The 22,092-nt window shown below is 41.1% G+C and overlaps 1 protein-coding gene across 1 annotated transcript; it reads left to right on the top strand.

Annotated features, from left to right (window-relative positions):
* Positions 1-2,644: 2,644 nt before the first annotated feature.
* Positions 2,645-21,693, top strand: map3k3 (mitogen-activated protein kinase kinase kinase 3). Its single transcript, XM_005921826.3, has 17 exons — positions 2,645-4,068; positions 9,140-9,229; positions 9,692-9,813; positions 12,635-12,675; positions 13,122-13,221; positions 13,668-13,781; positions 14,043-14,163; positions 14,805-14,938; positions 15,308-15,381; positions 15,577-15,644; positions 16,088-16,183; positions 16,336-16,497; positions 17,242-17,390; positions 18,575-18,706; positions 19,246-19,375; positions 19,516-19,693; positions 20,903-21,693. The coding sequence occupies exons 2-17, from the start codon at positions 9,226-9,228 to the stop codon at positions 21,129-21,131; spliced, it is 1,854 nt and encodes a 617-aa protein (XP_005921888.1). The 5' UTR covers positions 2,645-4,068; positions 9,140-9,225; the 3' UTR covers positions 21,132-21,693.
* The last annotated feature ends 399 nt before the right edge of the window (positions 21,694-22,092 follow it).

Genomic DNA, 22,092 nt, shown 5'->3' on the forward strand with positions numbered 1-22,092 from the left:
CACACTGAGTTTTACATTGTCTTTATTTGTGGTGAAATACTTAGATCTAATAAAGTTTAGCTGTAATGGAAGTAATCCAAAAGGTAATTGGCTACATTTAAGTACAACTTTGAAGTACTTGATACACTATACTTATATTCTAATACACTGCAGTGAAAAATACTGCCCATCTTACTCTGCAATATTTATATTTATATTACAGCTTTTTTGTTATATTTTGTAATATATTTTGTTTTTGAATGTGGTTTAGTTAGTTGCTGTTCTTACTGGAGTAACTTTGACCACAAAATATTATCTGGAATTAACAAAGTATTATGAATATAGAACTGTCACGGCTGCAAAGCCAGTGCGTTAAAGGAACGGACCCAAAATCAGAGACAGGAGAAAACAAACTAAGTTTAACAAAAAGCGAGCCGTTTATTTGGCTGAAAAACATGAATACAAAATCCAAAGCAAAACTAACAGTAGCGAAAACAAAACTGGAAAGACTAGACCAGGGGTGTCGAACTCCAGGCCTCGAGGGCCGGTGTCCTGCAGGTTTTAGATCTCACGCTGGGTCATCACACCTGAGTTTATTACCAGGCCTCTGGAGATCATTTAGCCATTTAAAATCAGCTGTGTTTCGACACCTGTGGACTAGACTAACAGCTATGACCAAAGAGAACATGAACATGATTATGAGCAGGAGCATGAGAGAAGGTATAGGACCAAAAAAAAAAAAGTGAACTTGAAACATGAACATGCCCTGAACAGAACCTGATGTGGAGAAAGGAAAACAGACAACCTGACAAAGACTGAATGAAAACTCACAGACTAAATACACAGAAGAGGTGATCAGGGGAAGTGGAAACACATGGGAAAACAGCTGACTGGAATGAACATAATGACAAAACACATTGAACATGGAAACACCCGACTCTTCAAAATAAAACAGGAAACATTGAGAGACGTAGACATGACAACACAAGCTTGGCAATATGGAACACACAAACATAAAACATATGACAGACTAGGGAGACACGGAACACCAGAAGAGACATAAGAATGGACAAGGGAGATGAGAGCACAAGCATAACTAAAGGTAAAACACTGAGGCCAAGATAGAAAAAAATGATAAATAACTCTAAATATGTTTTATATTTTAGATTCCTGAAAGTAGCCACCCCTTTGCTTTGTTGACAGCATAGGAAACCCTTGGCCTCTCAATGAGCTTCATGATGTAGTCACCTGAAATGGTTTTCACTTCACAGGTGGGCCTTGTCAGGGTTTATTTGTGGAATTTCTTGCCTTCTTAATGGGGTTGGGATCATCAGTTGTGTTGTGCAGAAGTCAGGTTAATACACAGCTGACAGCTCTATTTGACAACTGTTAGAATTCATATTATGGCAAGAACCAATCAGCTAAGTAAAGAGAAGCGATAGTCCATCATTACTCTAAGAACTGAAGGTCAATCACTCTGGAAAATTGGTAAAACTTTGAATGTGTCCCCAAGTCCAGTGGCAAAAACCATCAAGCACTACAATGAAACTGATTCACATGAGGACCAGCCCAGGAAAGGAAGACTAAGAGTCATCTCTGCTGCTGAGAATAAATTCATCCGAGTCACCAGCCTCAGAAATCACAAGTTAACAGCACCTCAGATTACAGACCAGATAAATGCCACACAGAGTTCCAGCAGCAGACAGATCTCTCCATCAACTGTTTAGAGGAGACCGTGCAAATCAGGGCTTTATGGTCACTTAGCTGCTAAGAAGCCACTACTAAGGAAAATCGACAAACAAAGAGATTTGTTTGGGCCAAGAAAGACAAGGAATGGACATTAGACCAGTGGAAATCTGTGCTTTGGTCTGATGAGTCTAAATTTGAGATCTTTGGTTCCACCCACAGTGTCTTTGTGCAACGCAGAAAAGGTGAACGGATGGTCTCTACATGCATGGTCCCCACTGTGAAGGCAATATGATGGTGTGGGGGGACTTTGCTGGTAACACTGTTGGGGATCTATTCAAAATTGAAGACACACCCAGCATGGCTACCACAGCATCCTGCAGCGACATGCCATCCCATCCGGTTTGCATTTAGTTAGTTATTTTTCAACAGGAAAATGACCCCAAACACACCTCCGGGTCGGTAAGGGCTATTTGACCAAGAAGGAGAGTGATGAATTGTGTGTCCAAACTTTTGACTGGTGTGTGTGTGTGTGTGTGTGAGTGTGTGCGCGCGCGCGCCCGCGCGCGAGCGTGTTTCTGCTTCTTTTAGATAAATTGCATATATTGTATAATTGTTGCATTACAATGCGCAATAAATGTTTCAAATACATGCAACAATAATCCTATGATATAATAAAGTACAACCCGTTGACCTTTTTACATAAGTATTCCACTCGCTCCAGGTCCAGTACTGCTGAAACCAAAATAAAATGAAAATACTTGACTTCAAATACTTCACGTTAGATTATTCTAACGTGTCATTTAAATTCAATCAGGGAATGCACGTTATTGTTCAATCTTAAAGGAAACATTGGATGACTTCTTAGACGGATGAGGACTGTTAAATTAAAAGCTGCGAATTTCGGATTTCCCAACTCTTTTTCACGGCAGCAAACGCTTCACGACGTCACAGCTGGTCCGCCCCTCCAATAATATTGTGCGCGCTCCAGAAAGAACACTTCCACCGAGTAACAGCGCGTCCCCGCGGCTGCTCGGCTCTAATTTAGATAGTTTAGGAGTCAGAAATCCCCCCGGGAATAAATCATCGTTATTACTTGCATTTGGATGCCGGACAGTGAAGCATCTGGGAAACATGGATACAACCTTTTCGAGCCGTTTTCTTGACTTCTTGGAAGCATAAAAGCTGGTTCCGGTGGCGATATTTTTTCTGTCAGGAAGTTTGACGTATTCAGCTGAAGATTATTTCTTGCTTTGTTTTGGTTCGGAAAAGTTGTGGACGACCGCTGGTTCCTTTCAACAAACGACATCTTTGTTACTGTCGCTAAAAACAGACCGAGCTCGTCTAATGTACGTTTTTTTTTTTTTTTTTTTTTACATATCACTTTGCTGTTTATATGAATACTCCAGGATCTACAATTTTAGAGTCTGCAGCCCTGCGACGTTTAAACATCGATGGACTTTATCTTACTTGGCTTCGCATGACATAACGCATCTGGTTAAAGTATATAATAAACTCAAAGGTAGTACTTTTTTCTGCCAATGTCCCAATAGTCTGTGTTATTTTTAAGTCTGAACCCAGAACGGTGCTATCTCAATTAAATTAATCTGCACATTTTTATAGGCCAGATAGGCCTTCGTGTATTCTTCCCCGATTATGTTATATCATCAATCACGTTGCAATGCGATGCAGTTATGTTCAATGCAACAATGAGAATAAAAAAACATCTTCTGCCTAGAATATTGTGGATTTAAACCTGGAACCACGGTCGAGGAAAATCTGCAAACTTAGCAGGAAGAGAGGCCATCAGAATCACGGAAATCGTACGGTCTTTCCTCTGGCGAGCTGCTACCCACAAATGGATTTCATACAGGCCATACGGTTACTGTTACACTTTGGTTTGGCAGCTTTTGTTCGTATTTAACACTGTAATGGGACACGGCTCTGAATACATTTCTAAATTCATCGATTTTTAGTGTGACTTCTAAAGATGTTTTGGAAATTTAAGTTTTCCAAGGATCCGAGGCTACAATGGCGCAAAAGTTTGCCTCTGGGCCACAGCTGGAGCTGTTTGATGTAGGTTTTCCCATCGGAACATTTTCTCTGTGAGGCTTACAGCTGCCTCTTGTGACCGTGCTTGTTTTTACAACCTGGAAAGAATCTGTGTGTGTGATCTAACTTTCCGTTAAAGAAGACAAGCCCCGGTACCTGGGGGGGTCAGCCCCGCCGATGGCACCTTTACAGTCACTCTTTGGTGTGTTGGTCTGACCGAGGACACTAATGGACGTTAACAACAGCTGGACCTACTGCGTCATTCCTGCCGCTAGACTACGGTGACCAGTCGGCTGTACGCGGGAGAACCTCGGTCCTGACCTGACCTGACCTGACCTGCCGACACTACAGGTGAGGGTTGTGAGCTACACCTGAGAGAAGTGATAGGTGTAAATTATGCGCTGTGTTCATGCGACAGGGAAAAATGTATATATTTGAAATATTTTTTATGTCTGTCTGCCAAAAACAGAAATGTAAACCTTTCTAATTATTTACGTGGGTCGGGTTTATTATTATTATTATTGTTGTTGTTATTGTTATTATTATTATTGAATAGGCTATGTCCTGGAAATTATTTGTTTTGCTGAATTAGTTGAATAAAGTCTAAGAAATTGACGGTATAAAAAGCTGGAGGGAATTGAAAATGAATATTGATTGTAGTTGTAGTATTTTCTAAAATGATTTGTCTGTGATCTCTTGTCTTAATCAGTCAGGGTTGAAAATGCCATTCAGCTTTCCACCTTTTTAATTGAGAAAAAAAATTAAATTCATATTCCATAGTGAATATATAACAGCTGTGCTTACAAAATTTAATAGCTTATCTTCCTCAAGCATGTGTGTCATTCCATTCTGTTCCATTTTCTGTATCTATCCGGTTCGGGTTGCGTGGGCACTCCATCTCATCTGGGGGACTGCTGAGACATTTCCAAGTCAGCTAAGACATTATCTCTCCAGTGTGTGCTTTTTCTACCCTGGAGCCTTCTCCCCGTTTGGACATGCTCAAAAAAACCTTCCTAGCACAGGACTTGGAGGAATTCTAGTTAGATGCCCAAACCGCCTCAACTGGCTCTTATCAATAGTAGAGTAGTGGCTCTGATGTGAGTCCCTCCCAAATCACTGAGCTCCTCATCTTTTCAATAAGGGAGAGCATCAGGCAGTAACTCGTCCCTGGCTTGGAGTCAGCAATCCACCCTTTTCTGGCTGAGGTTCATGGATTCAAACCTGGAGGTGCTGGTTCTCATTCCAGCTACTTAACACTTGCTTGCAAACCAACCCATGTTACGCTGGAGATCACTGCCTGATTAGGACGGAAAAACCACATCATCTGCAAAGAGCGGAGACGTGATCCTGAGGTTGCCAAAGCTGAAGCCCTCTGCCATGTGGCTATGCCTTAAAAATTCTATCCATAAAAGTTATGAACAGAATCTGCAACAAAGGGCCAGAAGCATCATCCTAAACTTCCAAGTGATGCTGCAGAAGCATGTCAAACGAGACAGCCACAAGTTCAGAGTCTTAAGGAACTCTGGGCAAATTTAATCCACCCCAGGGGTTCGACCACTAAAGAGCTTTTGACTACTTCAAAATCAGTCACAGTAATGGGCCAGTCACCCCTCCTTGTCCCCAGACTTTGCTTCTACTACAGAAGGTGTATCAGTGGGCTTGAGGAGTGACTATATCCTCTATTGAGGTCAGCAGAACCCCATCCCCATTGTAAACAGTGTGAGCAGGAAGCTGCTTCCCCTTCCTGAGTCACCTGACAGTTTGCCATAATTGCCAAGTGAGACCGAAAGTCTTGCTTCATTGCCTCCCCAGACTCTCAGACCCGTGTTTTTCACTATACGTTTGGGGTACGCCAAGTATGTCCAGCATCTTCTACCACCACCTGTTTTAACTTATAGCCAGGTGGTGATCAGTTTACAGCTCTGCTCATCTCTTTACCTGAGTGTCCAACACAAACTGCAACAGGCAGATGGTCTGATAACAAAAACAATCACAAAGTCAACCCGCCTGACCAAATCACTGCTGTGGATTGCCCCCTTCCTCCCAAACTTAACCCCCAACCAGCGATTGACTCCAGGGTGGGACCCCAGTAACCCTATCCCAGGGTATCCATGCCCCTTTTTGTTTGTTTGTTTGTTTTTCCTTCATCTTGTGAATCACTCTTAGTTTGGCCCCTCAAACAGGACCAATTTGCTTTGGGAGACCATACCAGGGGCAAATAGCACTCAACAACATAGCTCCTGGGATCATGTGTGCACACAAACCCCTCCATCATGATAAGGTGGCAATTCATGGAGGGGAGGGGGGGTGGCTGTACTATTTTGCAGCATACCCCCTTCTGCAGGTAAAATTAAATAAAACAACTGAACAAAAATCAACTTAACAGCTAAATTAATAACTTGTACCCAAAGCTCCACTGTGCAGTTATTTCTATTGATCTGAATTCCAGAGCAGCACAGGAAAGAGAGTGTGTCAGTGAAGTCTGAGATGGCAATGAACACCTACACTCAAGTACCGGTATAGTCGTTTGACAATATTCAAAGGTCTAAATTTAAGTGTGACAGAGTTTATCTTAACTTAAGTCAATACGGGAAGTCTTTGGGCCAGATTAGTTATGGGCATATAAAAGCATAAATCTGTTTTATGGACGATAAGTCAGGACTTCTGTGTCAGAACTTCCAGATACACAGTAACGTTTGTGTATCTGGAGACGTAAGTTTGTTTTCTTAACAATTACTGTTGAAAACTAACCTTGAATGACTTCATGTTACTATTTAAAGGAAAAGAGAGAATTGATAATGAGTGATGCAATTGCTTAGTAACTGCAATATTTTGCATGATGAAGTATTGAGAGGAGACATATTAGAGGATGCTTTGAAAGGCTAGGTTTAAATGCAACTATGAACCTAGAATAGAGCTCACTATAGGCTATTCCCCACGCCATCCTGGTTAGAGTTTAATTTTTGTCACATTTGTATTGAGGAGTAAGCAATGGGCCCATTTGCTGGATACATCTGACTTTGATTGCTAACTCCTGCTACTAAGACAACTTTGTTTTAAAGCTAATATACAGTAGTATATTAGCTTTAAAACAAAGTTGTCTTTATTCACAACACTTTTGCAAGCCTATCCATGAATGCAACAGAAGGTGCCAGCTTTCTGTCTTTAAATCTTTTTCGGTGGTTTTCATATTAACATGCACAATGAACATTTTGATGTACATTGTGCATAAGCTTTGACTTTCAGTGTATTTCCATGTGTGAAAACACTACAGAGGACGTTCTAAGACTTCACGTAGCCAACACAAGCACAAGCTCTTTGTTGAGATTGCAATATTTAAATGTGGTGGGTTGCACTAAATGAAAAGCACATGTGCACCTGAAACAGGACAGACATCAGGCCATGGGATTTTGCTGCGAAGCCCTCAGTCCTAATGCATCACTGGCTTGAGACAGGGGACTGTGGCTGAGAAAAACAGCCTCAGACTAAACACCTCTTAAAGCAGACAGAGAAGAGAGGGTGGAGGAAAATCCATGTAAATCCTGCTAGTCCTGGAAATGCGATACAAGGAAAATAAAGCAGGCACAGCTGACTGGACTGGTACAGTGCAGCTTTACTCTCCATTGAATTCCCCGAATTCCACTTGGGAGGTAATTAAAATCAGGAGAAGCAAGAGAGGGATGAGGGTAGCTTGGGGACTTGACAGAGAAGCTTGTTGTTGTGCTGTTGACCATAAGGACCACTTGAGTTGAGGTTTTGTTTCTAAATACTGTGTTGACTGTTCTCTTTCTCACACATTTTTTTAGGTAATGCATGAGGTAATTGCTCTGTTACCTCAAGTGTCTGTACACTAATGCAGCAGTGAGAAATACACGCTGCATAAATTCAGTGTTATTTACTTTGGAATTAGATGCTATAAACAAGTTCAAGGACTGCAGGACAAAACTATTTGGCACCTTCACCGTTGGCAGGGCAACTTGAGAGTAGCATAAGCTTGAAAGCAATGTGGCAACGCTCCGGCGACCACAGACGGACATGCCCTGCATTCCTGTGGGTGATTATTACCCAGAAAGCCACAAAGTCAATGAGTTGCCTCAGGTGCCGATGCTGCTTATTTCATGTACAGTAGAGTTTGTCGAGTTCTTGTTTTCCTTTAAGACAGCCTTTGACTACAGAATACAGACGGACAGCCTCTGCTGTTGGCTCCAGACTCAGACACTGTTGAACTTCTTGTCTGACCTTCTTTGACTGGGGTTTTTTTTTAGTCACAGCTATATTCTAAATCAAACCAGTCCTTAGTTTTCAAGACTTACTCAGCAGCTAATGATAGAATTTGTGTAGAGGGATTGATTTGCTGCAGTATATTTCAAGAAAAATAAAGCATGTGTCAAGTGTGGGTTCAAGTTTCTGGTCATAAACGTCTTCCTAAGGGTGCTGTGTGGTACACAGTTTCTATATCATATCACCAGATATTACATTGAGGTATCAGAACTGGGTGAGAAACAAGTCTGTGTATTTCTGGGGGAACAGCTGTTTTAAACTGTAGTTGCTGGCAGTGAGTCACTTGTATCTGGTTGACTGAACAATATTTACTCATTATTTGGGGCATTTGTGAAAACGAAGTTTGTGTTGAGACCTCAAAGTCTCAAGAAACTCTAAAGTGCTTTGTATTTGCCTTTGCCGAATTAGTTTAAATTCCATGGTTTATTGGTACAAATATGAGGGAAACCCTCTCCATTGAAGGAAATGCCTCAGTTTATAATGCTGTTGACGCCTTGAGCAGGGCTGATAATATTGCCTTGTTAACATCAACAATGGAGTTATGACACAACCGACTTTGAGTTTTGCAGCTCGTGCAAAGGAGGCTGTTTAAAGCTGGTAGTTACTTGAAACAGCAGAAAACTCCTCACAAAGAACATTTTTCCCATATGAACAAAGCCAGAATAATCACTGCCAGGGCAGCTTGAATTTCAGCCGTTTCCAACTGTCATTCTTTCTCATGGGCAAACTCACAATACACATTCTCACATGCACTGCACACTTTCTCATTCGCCTAGCCTTGCAGTCAGAAAAACTCTTTAGGTCTGTGGTCTGCAGGGTTCGGTTATGTGCCTGCAAGGAATGAGAAGAGATTTGTGTTGTAAATGAAAAAGAGATTCTCTGAAACACATTAAAAACTAATGTGTAATTTCATTACTGTAATTTCATATAAGACGGGTACAATATAACAAGTTCTTTGTCATGCCAGCGTTCTGGTCTTATTCTGCGATTCCTTTTTTTCCCTATTGTCTCCTCGTATACATAACATTTACCAGTAAGGTAGTGCAAGTTTTTAATGATGCCCTTTGTCATATCTGTTCTTGCCTCAATTATTGCATGCTTTATTCTCATAACTAATTGATTTCTGTGTTTACCACTAAAGGCTCTGGGAGTTGGTTGGCACAGCAGAGGCAACCCTGCAAGTTTCCGAAGACTGGTTTGTAGACCTCGATCACAAACAACGCCACAATGAGTAAGTCTTAGAGTAAACAACATTAAGAACAGACACACACACACCAATCACCATCCCCGAGGGCATAGCTGGTGCGACTTGCTTCTCCAGACAGTCAGGTGAAGTGGACTGGTTTTCAGCATTCTGGAGATAGGGGTCTGGTTCAGCCCCAGGGCTGTATGATGTCTGTCCAAGCTATACAAGGGGAATATTTTTCTTTCGTGAGCTTTTCCAGACAAGACAGAACTTGCCCTGAGATCAAATGTGGGAATAAGGCTATCAAAAACAAAGTACTTCTTTCAAGCCTCCAATACTCAGTCACAGGATAGTTTCAATAAAGCTGCAATTAAAGATGACTGATTGTCTTTTCACACCTTTTAGTGCAGAGATCATATCTCTTTCACTTTGTGCCGTGCTCACACCACTCATTTGTTAATCCACTGTCTAATTGTCTGCCTTTTGCTAACCTATTTTCCCCTGTAGATGAGAGGCAGGCTCTCCACTCTATAATGAAGGACCTCGTTGCCCTCCAGATGACGCGGCGGCAGCCTGTGTTGTCTCATGACAGCGGTAAACCCAAAACACCAGCACAGGCCAACAGACAGGTACAGCATCAGTCCATCGCAATTTAGCTATAAAGTAAGAATTAATTATCTAAAATTTCAGAAAATTAATGAAACTGAAGAACTTAAAATCTTACAAATCAAAAACAAAACATGCTGATCCAATATGAATACACAACATCAAGATTTTGTGAGTCTAAAAACACATAAGGTGAGTTTTGCAATGCAGTTCTGAAGACGTAAAGTTGTCATTTATTAGGCAAGACCCTTTAGAAACAGGTCTAAACAAAGGTTAAACCCTATAAATTTGTTTGTCTTCATAAGCTGCTTCCTCAGTTGTTGTGTCTTAAATGAATCCGTTGTAATGTTGTGTTTTGAAGGAATATATTTTCCTCTAAGTCGTGTAGTGAGAAATGAGTTTAATAAACATAATCATAACATAATAAACATAAATTGTTCTATAATTCAATTTAAAACCCCGAGTCTAGAGATCAGGGGGGACAAATGCGTCAAGCAAAGAATTTTTATTAGAGAAAACTTCTTTAATAGAGCTCAGTGTAAGTGTCCAGGACTATTTGGCAAAATTTTTTGATGCTTTTAGTATTTCTCCTGACGCACATGGTACATAGTTTTAGCAAAATTACATGAATTTCCAAAGTCACCACCAATTTGTCAAATAATTTTTTAGTTTTTCTAAAAAAGAAAAAAGAAAAAGTGGCACTTGGCCCACCTAAAATTTAATCTTGGTGTTTGCCCAAAGCAACGTTCTGGGAAATAAAACTCGTTCCCATTCCTGCAAAAGTTGCATCTAAAGATTGATATACATACTTGACTTTTATCTGTACAGTGTGTGTATATATAAAGCTTATGTGAGCACCTGACAAGTTTACAAAAGAAATTGGACACTAGGGAGCAAGGACCCTAGTTTTGTCCAAAGGTAGAATGGAAAAGTTCACAAGTAGTAGAAACAAATTCTTCCTCATTTCACAGTTTTACGTGGGCTGTTTGAAGAATCTTTGCCCGGGATATAATAATGCAAATTGTGGGGGATAGTAATAGTAGTGATATGACAATATTTAAAAGAGAAAAATACATCCAAGCTAAATTTGACCCGGGTTGTTGCTGTTCATGGGTTAATGGTCAGCATCCTGAATCCTAAGCTGTAGTTTTGTCCTCAATTTCCAGTATTACACTTTGTTTTTTTTTTGTCCAAATGAAAGCAATGGGAAATAACTTAGTTGGTAAGATTTAGAGCTGGTGGTAGGTGCAGTTTGTTACCTTTGGACAGGACCATGTTAGCTGATCTCTCCGTTTCCAGTCGGATCCTGGCTGTAGCTTCATGTTTTCTGATGGTCAGTCAGGAAGCAATCTCCTCATGTAACTCTACAAGAAGGTGAATAAGTTTGTTTCCTGTAGAATTATAACAAGAAATTCTCTCTCTGCTTGGCTATCCATGTAATCTCGGTAACTTTATTTGCAGTTGTTACGAGTGCAAGTTCTCTAAGAAATGAAAGAGGTACACATTGGCTTGGCTTTGTGTGAGACCCACAGGTGAAGTCTAATTGGTATGATCACCACTACTCCTCAGTGCAGCCTGAACTCTCTTAGGCAAGCTTTCTTGTAATTTACTTAATTAATCTTCAGCAATAATTTTACAGACGTCTTGAGGGACATTCTTAGGATGTTGGCTGCCTTTTGTTGCCTTCTGTCTGATTCCACGCCACTTCAGTAATAATACGATCTATCATTTGAGGAGGCCAATCCATGACTGCTGGAGTTTCATTGTGTTTTTTCTATACCTATATGCTCTGGAAGTGTGTTTGGGGATATTATCACACACTTTCTAGATGGTATTGCATGGTGGATCAAAATCTGACAGTATGTTTTTTCATGCATAATTCCATCAGTTTTGACAAGATTTCCAACACCACTGGCTGCAGCCCCAAACCAGACAGAGCCTTAATTGTGGTTTACAGATGGCTGTAGACACTCATTCTTGGCCCTTTTTTCTGACGTCATTTGACGCACGTACTGACGATTTGAACCAAAAATTTGGAATTTGTATTGATCACTCTGTAAGACCTGTTGCCACTGATTTTCACTCCAGTTCTCGTGGAGTCTGGCACACCTCAGGCTTTTCTCCCTGTTTCCCTTCCTTAAGAATGGCTTCTTGACAGCTATTCACTAAGACCATTTCTGATCAGGGTTCAGTGAACAGTAGATGGATCAATTGGAGGACAAAATGCAAAGGCCTGTGTCAGGTCTAAATTTGATTTTTTTTTTCTTATTTCTTAAAGACATGACTCATCCGAATCTTTGCCACCTAATTTTTGTTCTGCTTGTCTAGTTTCCTTAAAATTTTAAGGACACACTGCATAAGATATGCCAAGTGTGCAGCATATAGCTCTTCGCGAATCATCTTACTGGTGTAAGAATACTGTTTAGGGCTTAAACTTTGTTCTCATTGGCATTTTACATAGATTTAGTAAAGAAACAAGAAATAATTATGTGCTTTTCCACCGGGCCGCTAGTAACAAAGAATCAAAAGACGCAATTTAAAATTGGTTCTTTCCTAAGTTGTTAGTTATGTGTAGATACAACTTTGAGTAAAACAACATTTCTCTGAAAATGTTCAGGTACAACGACAACTGGTCTAAATAATGAGTGAAAAAGCAGTCAATCTCCAAAAGAAAATCTTTTAAAGACGTGCATTAAGATTAGCAAACCACTGCTCACTTTTTAAAAAATTGCAAGAAAATCTGGCTCCTGGAAAGCAAAATATAAAGAAATGAGAAGTTACTTGAGACGTTTGTACATTACTGTATTAGCACTCTTTGACCTTGCTATTTCTGCTTTCTTTCAGGACGATGTCAGGATAAAGTTTGAGTTCTCAGGAGAGAGGAGGTGAGTTTGGCGTGGTTTGCATTAACATGCATGTTGTGAATGTGTGGCTATCGTGCTTTCCAGTAGTTTACATTCATATGCAAGTGAGAGGGACTAATAACTTATGGAGGAGACATAAACACATTCACTTAGGCATGCAGCTGTTGTCACATGTTCCAGTTCATGAAAGAGCACTTCTCACAGTCTGACACACACACTTCATTCAGACTGGTATGTGAGCTGGAGAAGAGAAGAGAAGGGAAAAGGACTGTGGTTAGCCAGCGACTGCCAACATAAACCACAAATATGCAAGGTGTACATAGAAAAATCTGCACACACTCAAAACATCAGCTTGTGTATTTTGTTTGCATGTGTGCACGTAATTTAATGCAGTTTCTTTACCAACTGGTGTAAATCTTTCATAATTCCTTTGTCTGGATGATTCATTGCTGCTTTTCTTTTTGCAGGATCCTGGTCTTTGGACGACCTGTGCAGTTTGAGGAAATTCAGCAGAAAGTCAAGACGGTCTTTGGCCAGCAGCTAGACCTGCATTATATGAACAATGAGGTAAAGTGTTATACTGTGGCCCCCCCCGCCCCCCCCTTCACCCAACCACCCACCCACAGCTGCTCCTTCCTCAAGAATTTGACGGATCGTTGAGTCGAGACATGTTCAGAGTCAAGTAAAAGATGCAGGAAGACACCGTGACATCATTCAAATTGTACTTTAAATCTTAAGATGTTATGTTCTTAAATAGTAGTTGTAAATCCTCTTTTGAGGAAGGGCAAGTAATGTGGTAAATGGAAACATGAGTAATGGATCATCCGTTATCAACTTTCCAATTCTCATTCGCTCAATTGTGCCTTCCTGCATGTCTGTTTTCTGTGTTGGTTTAATGTTCGTGCATTTTACGTTTGAACAGCAGCCTGTGTATGCTTGTAAATGTTGGCAAGAATTTGTTTCCATGTAATTTTGAATGTGTGTGTTCTTTTTGTTGTCTGGTTTCTTGGCAGTTGTCCATTCCTCTGCGAGGACAGGATGACCTTGACAAGGCAATCGACTTGCTAGACCGGAGCTCCAACATGAAGAGCATCAGGATACTGCTTCTCACTCAGGAGCACAGCAATGTAAGACTCAAGACACACACACACACACACACACACACACACACACACACACACACACACACACACACACACACACACACAGGGGCGTGCATTTACAGCATACAGTTGCATCACTACCATTTCTCCACCACAGCGCCATGTTCTGAAATACCCAAGTTCCTGATTTACCGACACTAACTGGTTTGATGACATGAGGAAATTGTTAAATGTGTTAAAGCATTGTTCACATCTTCTGTTCTCCTATCTTTTCCCAAACTACAGGCGTCCTCTCCTTCCCACCACGTGCCATGTAAGCAGGTGAGGATCAAATCCTCCCACTCCACTGGAGATGTGAGCACAGTGTACCAAAGCTCCGAGCCCAGGGGGCGTCACCTATCAACTGGTAAATACTGTGATTTCTGGTCTATTTAAAGTTCTTCACAATTTTACTCATTTGAGAAAAAAAGAGATCTGATTGACTTGAACTGGATTATATCTCCTGAGAGTTACTGAATTATCAGTTATGGATATTTTTGTTGTGCCTTGATTTCCTTGCCTGTCTTATTTTACTCTCTTGTACTGGTGTTTCTTTTGCTTCCCCTTGTTGCAATGGGTCCTCTTCCTTTTCCTGTTCACCATCACTAGACGATGCCTGCTGGACAGCAGCCAATCAGATTACAGAATGCTATTAGTGTGGCGGACCAGTGGTCTGTTTTAGGATTTTTTTTTTTTCCCCCTCTAGAAGAGGAGGGGTCAAAGTAGCTCCTAGAAGGCTTGAGAGCTTTGCATCATAACAAGTTTAAATGCTGAAACTAGTTCTCATTGTTGCCTTATCTTTGTTGGTCAGCAAGAAGAAAACCCCCAAAATTACAACATGGATGTGTCCTCGAGTTTTTTGACTGTAGTCTCAACAGCAACATGTACGACTTTCATGTGTACAGGAAAATAAAAATTAGTTTCAGTTGAGAGGAACAGAGCCTAACAATTTTTAAAATCAGGCAAACATGTAACTTGCTAATACACATCATTTCTGACTGATTCCAGGTTCTCAGAACACAGGGCGTAGTTCCCCACCTCCTGGCTACGTCCCTGAACGCCAGCAGAGGATCGCCCGCCAAGGTTCATACACCAGCATAAACAGTGAGGGAGAGTTCATCCCAGAAACCAGCGATCAATGCGTGAGCCATCTCTTTATTCATAATGGGGGAAAAGAAAACTTATAATAGAAATCATATGGATCTTGTGTCTTTGTGATTACGACTTTTAAGATTTGTTTACATATGAGATTCAATTAAGATCTTTTCCGACTTTGGTTTTTAATGGGCTGTGAGGCTGACATGATGAGATTTTGTAAACATGTTCTTAAGAAGTTCAAATTAAGTTTGGGAGTAAAAAGCTGAACTAAGTGCTCGGTGAATTCCCCAGATTTGCTCATCTCCATTTTCCAGTACAGAAAATGAAAGTTTTCAAAAACATAGTCCTGTGTGTACGCAAACCACACGCGCATAAAAACGGACACTCTGAATTTTCCATTGTGCCCTGTGCAGGTGCTGGATCCCTGGAGCAGTGCAGAGAACTCAATTTCTGGAAGCTGCCAGTCTCTGGACAGCAACTCAGACAGGTGACAAACAGGCTCTGCCTGCTAAATACAAAACTAACACTGATGCCTCCTGCCAGGAGCTTCTCCATTACATTTCAACTACTGGTATTTGGAAAATAAAATAAATGCAATGTTTTGCTGATGAAACGCTTAGTTTATTATGGGAAGGCTTCTAAACATACCTCAGTCTTCATCCTTCCCGCTCCTCTTTCACAGCCCCTCACTGAGGAAGTCTCGCATGCACAGAGCCAAGAGTTACCCTGATAATCGTCAAGAGTGCTCAGGTAACAACCAGGCCAAGTATTTCCATTACCTATATAGAAAGATGATTACAGCACTCATGTAATAAGACATACAATGTGTGCATTCAGTCAATACCTTAGTATGTCTTTAAAGCCCTGAAGACAAGTTTTTAGCAAACTGCCCTGCGCTTTGATAAGCTGTGTGCATATCATTAATTACTGATCTGTTATCTATCTATTATACACAATATAATCATTTAATAATAATTTATCTGTTATCTACTTTTGTTAATCAGTGTTTTCTTGTCAGTGATAATGTAAACTGGCTGCAAGCTTACATGAACAGCATTTTTTGTAAGTACAAGAGACAAAATAGAATATCAAAGAAGCTAAATTTAATGGTACGTGACACCGTGCAGCTAACTAAACTGTTGTTCAACTGCAGCTTCCTCCTGAGCTATGACACTCTGGGTGTTTGTTTTCAGATCGGGAGAATCATGTGTATGACAGGGTTGCAGGGAAGGGAGGCACCTTTCCTCGAAGGTACCTTGTGTCCCTCCCTTATAAGGACAACAGTGAAGGTGAGATTAATGATATCTACTATATATGTAGCATTTTTCAAGTAGGTAAATTTTTTTTTCCTACTGCCTCCATCTGTAGTATAGCCTTCCTTAGTCTCACCATTCACAATGTTATATTAGAATCAGCCGCACTCTTTCCTGTTCTCCTCAAGGTCGCCGAACGTTTCCACGGATTCGTCGCCCTCAGGGGAACCTTTTCACTCTAGTGCCCTCAAGACGGTCACTTAATGGCAGTGAGGAGAGTCTGGGCAGCTGGCAGCAGGTCGACGCACAAGGCAGGCTACGCCCCCAGGATCGTTCTGTTCCCCATAAGTGTGAGTAAAACACAACTTTTTAATAAAAAGGTTCATACGCAGTGCTTGTGACAGAGGTGAATAAATGAGTCAACAGTGCTAATTATTTTTTTCAGCTGAAGCTTATCTCAATCATGATAGTTCCTGTTATACTGCATCATAAAGAAAAAAACATTTGATTTCATCCTCTTCATAAAATCACCCACGGGAGCAAAATTATAGTGTCGGTAAATGAAACTTGTAACTAAATTTGACAGGAAGTTCGGTTTGTTTTTTTCAAATTGTCAAATGACAATTTTAACTCCGGGTACTTGGAGCCAAGTCTGCCTTAAAGACTGGATTTGAAATTGTAACTGGAAATGACCATTTAAGGAAGTTGTGTAACAGTCCTGAGATCAATTCCACCATTAGGCCGGCGTCTTTCTGTCTGTTTAGTTTGCATGTTCTTCCCGTGTTTGTGTGGGTTCTCTCTGAGTACTCCGGCTTCCTCCCACAGTCCAAAGACATGCAGTTAGTGGGGATAGGTTAAATGGAAAATCTAAATTGCCCATAGGTGTGAATGTGAGTATGAGGTGTGTATATGTGTTAACCCTGCGACAGATTGGCGACCTGTTCAGGGTGTACGCTGCCTCTCGCCCTAAGACAGCTGGGAAAGGCTCCAGCCCCGTGCGACCCTGAAAAGGATAAGTGGAAGAGAATGAATGGATACATAAAACGACAACCAACAAATGTTTTGTTTTTTGTTTTTTGTCTGTTTGTTTTCAGCGCCCAGTGCTCCGGTGACGTGGCGCCGAGGGAAGCTTCTGGGCCAGGGCGCGTTTGGTCAGGTTTACCTGTGTTATGATGTAGATACTGGGAGAGAGCTGGCTGCCAAGCAAGTCCAGTTTGATCCTGACAGTCCTGAGACCAGTAAGGTGAGGAGCTAGGAGATATTCATTGACACGGATGGTTATGCATACCTTCATAAGCAGAATTTTTTTTTTTCCACATGTGTGGGTGTTCTCGCTATTTCTCTCCCTGGTACTCTTATTTCCACGGTGACTTTCTTGTTATGCTCACATGTTGTATATTTGCAAACTTTTGCTTTTGCTTGTACATTAAAATTGTTTGTCAGAAGGTTACATCACATCCTCTTTTTACTGTATATCTCATGAATGATGAAATCGTTTTTTTCTTCTTGTTTTTTTTTAATGTCAAACTCAAGGTTGCACATTACTGACAAGTCATGAGTCGGGACCAATGTCCAGCTGAAAATGTGCCAAGTGTGACTTCATACGATAATCTGTTCGGGTCATTATGCTGGAATGTAGATTGTTAGCAGGAATAGCTGAGCATGGGATTAATAAATCAACCAACATCCACAGTTTAGCTACGGCTCTGGATTCAAGCTTCCAATTTTATTTTATCCCCCGAGACAGAAATAAAAGCCTGCTGGAAGGAAAATCAACAAACTAAAAGTGGAATGCATCGTAGAAGTTGTCCTTCCACCATCAACCCCCCTCTTCCCCATTTTAATTTCTTTTCCTGTCTGCCACAGAGAAAACACGCACTGTCACTTCCTGTATCTGAGAGCAGCCAGATATTGCAGTGGTGACGGAGGGGCGATGCATTGCATTGACCTCTTGTTACCCCTTCACACCCCCACTCCCACCTCCTGCTTGTAGCAAATGTGATTCAGTATTTGCTTCTGTTAAAGCAGCTTCAGTGCTGGGACCTGGGGATTAATTTGTGTCCCTCTGAGTTCCTATTCTTCCTTTCTCTCTGTCTCTCTCTCTCTGCTGTGGCCTAATTCTCTGAAGTAAACACAGGAACTACTTTTAGGGAACTGTGCTGTTGGCTTTTATTGACTCCCTGCATTAGTTTCCACTTTTGGCTTGACTTCACATGCAGTAAAGAAAAAGTAGCATTTGTTTATGATGACTGTGTAATGCTAACTGATATAACAGGGTCTGGGGTGGGAATTAGCTGTAGCTGAAATCCACATTGTGCAATTTGCAAATCCATAAAAATGCAAAGATGTTGAAAAATTATAGATTTTCTGTTATTTGTTGCCCTTTCTTCAGTTTTTAATTTTCCCTGTGTTCCCTGTTCTGTGCAGGAGGTCAGTGCTTTAGAGTGCGAAATCCAGCTGCTGAAAAACCTACATCACGAGCGCATTGTTCAGTACTACGGTTGTTTGAGGGATCACAACGAGAAAACTCTCACTATTTTCATGGAGTACATGCCGGGGGTGAGTCTCAGCAGCTCTCATTTTACAGATTCAGGCAAAGCAGTGATTGTTTTCATGATAATCATTTGCTCAATCGCAGGCTGTGTGTTCATTTCCATTGCATGTAGGACTGAAACCAGTCGCACGAGGGCAACAAAGACACAAATGTCCACGAGTTAATGTTTTGCATTGCTGTGTTGACAATATAAACATATTTTTTTATTCAGTAAAGCGATTTGACCACTGTAGCTCACAGTAACTGGGCAGTTTTTTGTTTTTTAACTATTCTAGAAACTAGTGACAGAAAGTGACAATGTGTGATTTTACTTAAGCAGGGAAAGTAAAATAATGTTTTTCTTTACTCATATGCAGTTGTTTGTTATTGAATAACTGGTTGAGAAACACATGTTTGTTTCCTTTTCATTCTTCTGTCATCTTCAGCTTTTTAACTTGATTTCTTAGCTCATTGTCTTTACTCTTTATTGCATTCACTATCTCTGACTTGTTAAGCTGTTGTTTTAAGGCATTACCATGTAAAACCTGTGATTTCTTCCTGTCAGGGTTCTGTCAAAGATCAGCTGAAGGCCTATGGGGCCCTGACAGAAAATGTCACCCGCAAGTACACAAGGCAGATACTGGAAGGCATGTCCTATCTGCACAGCAACATGATTGTACACAGGGACATCAAAGGTAGTCTGTTTAACTGCAGATACTGAAACATCATGCTCTGCAGAAAGAAAACGTTTAGTGTTTTATAATGATGCTTAGTTCTTCGATGATGATTATTGACATGTAATATTTGCATGTTTCATATCAACTGTGGCTTTCAGGTGCCAACATCCTGCGGGATTCAGCGGGAAACGTGAAGCTTGGAGATTTTGGTGCCAGCAAAAGGCTCCAGACCATCTGCATGTCTGGCACCGGCATACGCTCTGTAACCGGCACCCCCTACTGGATGAGTCCGGAGGTGATCAGTGGAGAGGGCTACGGAAGGAAAGCTGATGTCTGGTAAGACCAAAAGATCCACTTCAGTTTAGTTTTGTCCAAGTGGATCAAGGCGGTGTGTTAAACTGAAGTTGACCTCTGCACCGTTTCAAAAGGCTTGCTGACATACAGTTTATTTGCTAGAAAGAGAGAGAGGCTTAGTAGAAACTGATACAAATGCATGATGATGGTACAGTTTTTGGTGTTGACATGGATGCGTTAGATGGGGCACAAAATAATGACTAAAACTACAAGAACTATATTCTTAATCTGTGTATTTACTCAAGGACTGCACCTTGAGTACATCTTTTTATGCCTCCTTGCTTTATTCTTTTGGTACACTGCTTCTTTACAGCAACATCCATACATGAAGCATTCTCTACTTCAGTTTTTTGTGTCTCTCAGTTAACAAATCAACTTACACATTAAACATAGAGTAAAAAAAACAAGGTTTAATGTTGTCAGGTCACGGAAATCTTATTTTACATACAGATGTATCTTTACCCAAATCCTTCAGTAGACTGGCAACCTGTCCAGGATGTACCCCCTCTGTCCCAGTGACAGCTAAGATATGCTCCTGCAGTAGCTGCAGTAGTGAATGAGATCACCAGCAGTCTTTATTCACTAACAATCGGGTGTTTGTTGCTGCGATTGGTGCTGGAAACTTGTGTGAGAGTGAAACAAACACATGAAGCACCTTGATTGAAGTAACAAACTGCTAAGTTTATTGGGCAGAAACACTTGAAGATGAAATTAGGATCACACAATGAGGGAATGGGGAGGCTGAGATGTGTGAAAATACCAGGCTATTACTTGGTAAGCAGGAGTAACAATGTTCTCTCAAAAGAAAACACTAAATTGTGTGAGGAGCCTGCTGTATGAAACCCACTTTCTACTACACTCCCACACACAGCAGACCACATTCCCTCATGCAGTCTAATTGGGTGGTGACCCACCAGGCGAGTGATGTGATTGGCTGAAGGCCAGTCAAACAGGTCATTACAGAAGTTGGTATGTTCCAGGTTTTCAGCTTGTGCTGGAAGGAGAGTAATGCTCCCAGATAGGTGGCAGAGGCCATCTGCAGACAGTGTGTGTCGAAGTTTCCACCAAGCACATTCCTGTAAGGCTTTAGGAGTGAGTCGCACAGAAAAAATGTGGTATTTGTTTCAACTTGTTTTGAGACTCCACTGTAAGTCATATTAAAGTTACATTTATTGTGTATGTCTTTTTTAGGAGTCTTGGTTGCACAGTGGTCGAAATGCTGACAGAAAAGCCACCGTGGGCTGAATATGAGGCCATGGCAGCGATATTCAAGATTGCCACCCAGCCCACCAACCCGCTTCTGCCCTCGCACACGTCCGACCAGGCACGGGACTTCATCCGCAGCATTTTTGTGGAAGCCAAACACAGGCCCAGTGCTGAGGAGCTGCTCAGACACCCTTTCTCCCAGATACTGTGTTGAGACCTGCGTGGTTTCTGAACTGAACCACAGAGTAGCCTCAGCAGCATGTGCAGCTTCCTTAAGATCCCAGAAATCCAGACATAGAGATGACTGAGATGTCAGTGTTAAGGGCACTGAGCTTCTTCCAGGACTCAGATACTTCAAAGAAGATTTCTCACAAGCACGTCCAAAGAACACAAACATCACTGACCATGGCAGTCAACACGAAGCCTTAGAAATGCCAGTATGTGCTCTTACAAGAGTCTCCACAAGGGGGGAACAAAACACAGATTAAGTAGCTTGATAGATTCAAGCTCACACAGTCACACACACCAAATGATGCACTCCAAAGGCAGAATGATGTAGTTAAGGCTCAAGCACCAGTTGCATCAGCTCCCATGTTTACATTCACTTGTGCAGTTATGAGAAATACCAGATATCCTTAAGTATTTAAATCTAAACATGCAGCTTAGGCTCATTTTAAAGCTACAGTGAGCCGAAAGTGTAAGCTGAACCACAGTGTCGCTAAATGGACAAGATTGCTGTTCTGTTTTCCCCATCTTGTCCATCTCCATCTTTCTGAGACAAAGAAATCTCTCTTTTTAAGCTATTTGTGATGCACTTTTTCAGTTTTTACCCCTTTAAAATTAAGATGTTTTAGGATGGTTTAGTTATCTTGGTAAAAGGGAAGATAGGAAATTTGGATAACATCATGATAGGACACAAATACACAAAGCCTGATGATATTATCTTGAATAGACGATGATCCTCCACAACTATGAGGGTCATTTGTTTTTCTGTTTATTGCATTTGAATGGATGTAACATTAGTTTATCTGGAAAATAATCATCCTGCAGTCTTTGAACAGAATATATAAGAAAAATCTTTTTAAAACATGAAGTAGAAATCAAGACTTTGTAACTACCAAAGAGTTGTCGTGTGCGGCTAAAGTAAGAAACGCATGTTACTCCCAACTTGACCA

This window comes from Haplochromis burtoni, unplaced genomic scaffold (genome assembly GCF_018398535.1).
Source record: "Haplochromis burtoni strain Fernald_Lab_line unplaced genomic scaffold, NCSU_Asbu1 Contig_52, whole genome shotgun sequence".
NCBI classification, from domain to species: Eukaryota; Metazoa; Chordata; class Actinopteri; order Cichliformes; family Cichlidae; genus Haplochromis; species Haplochromis burtoni.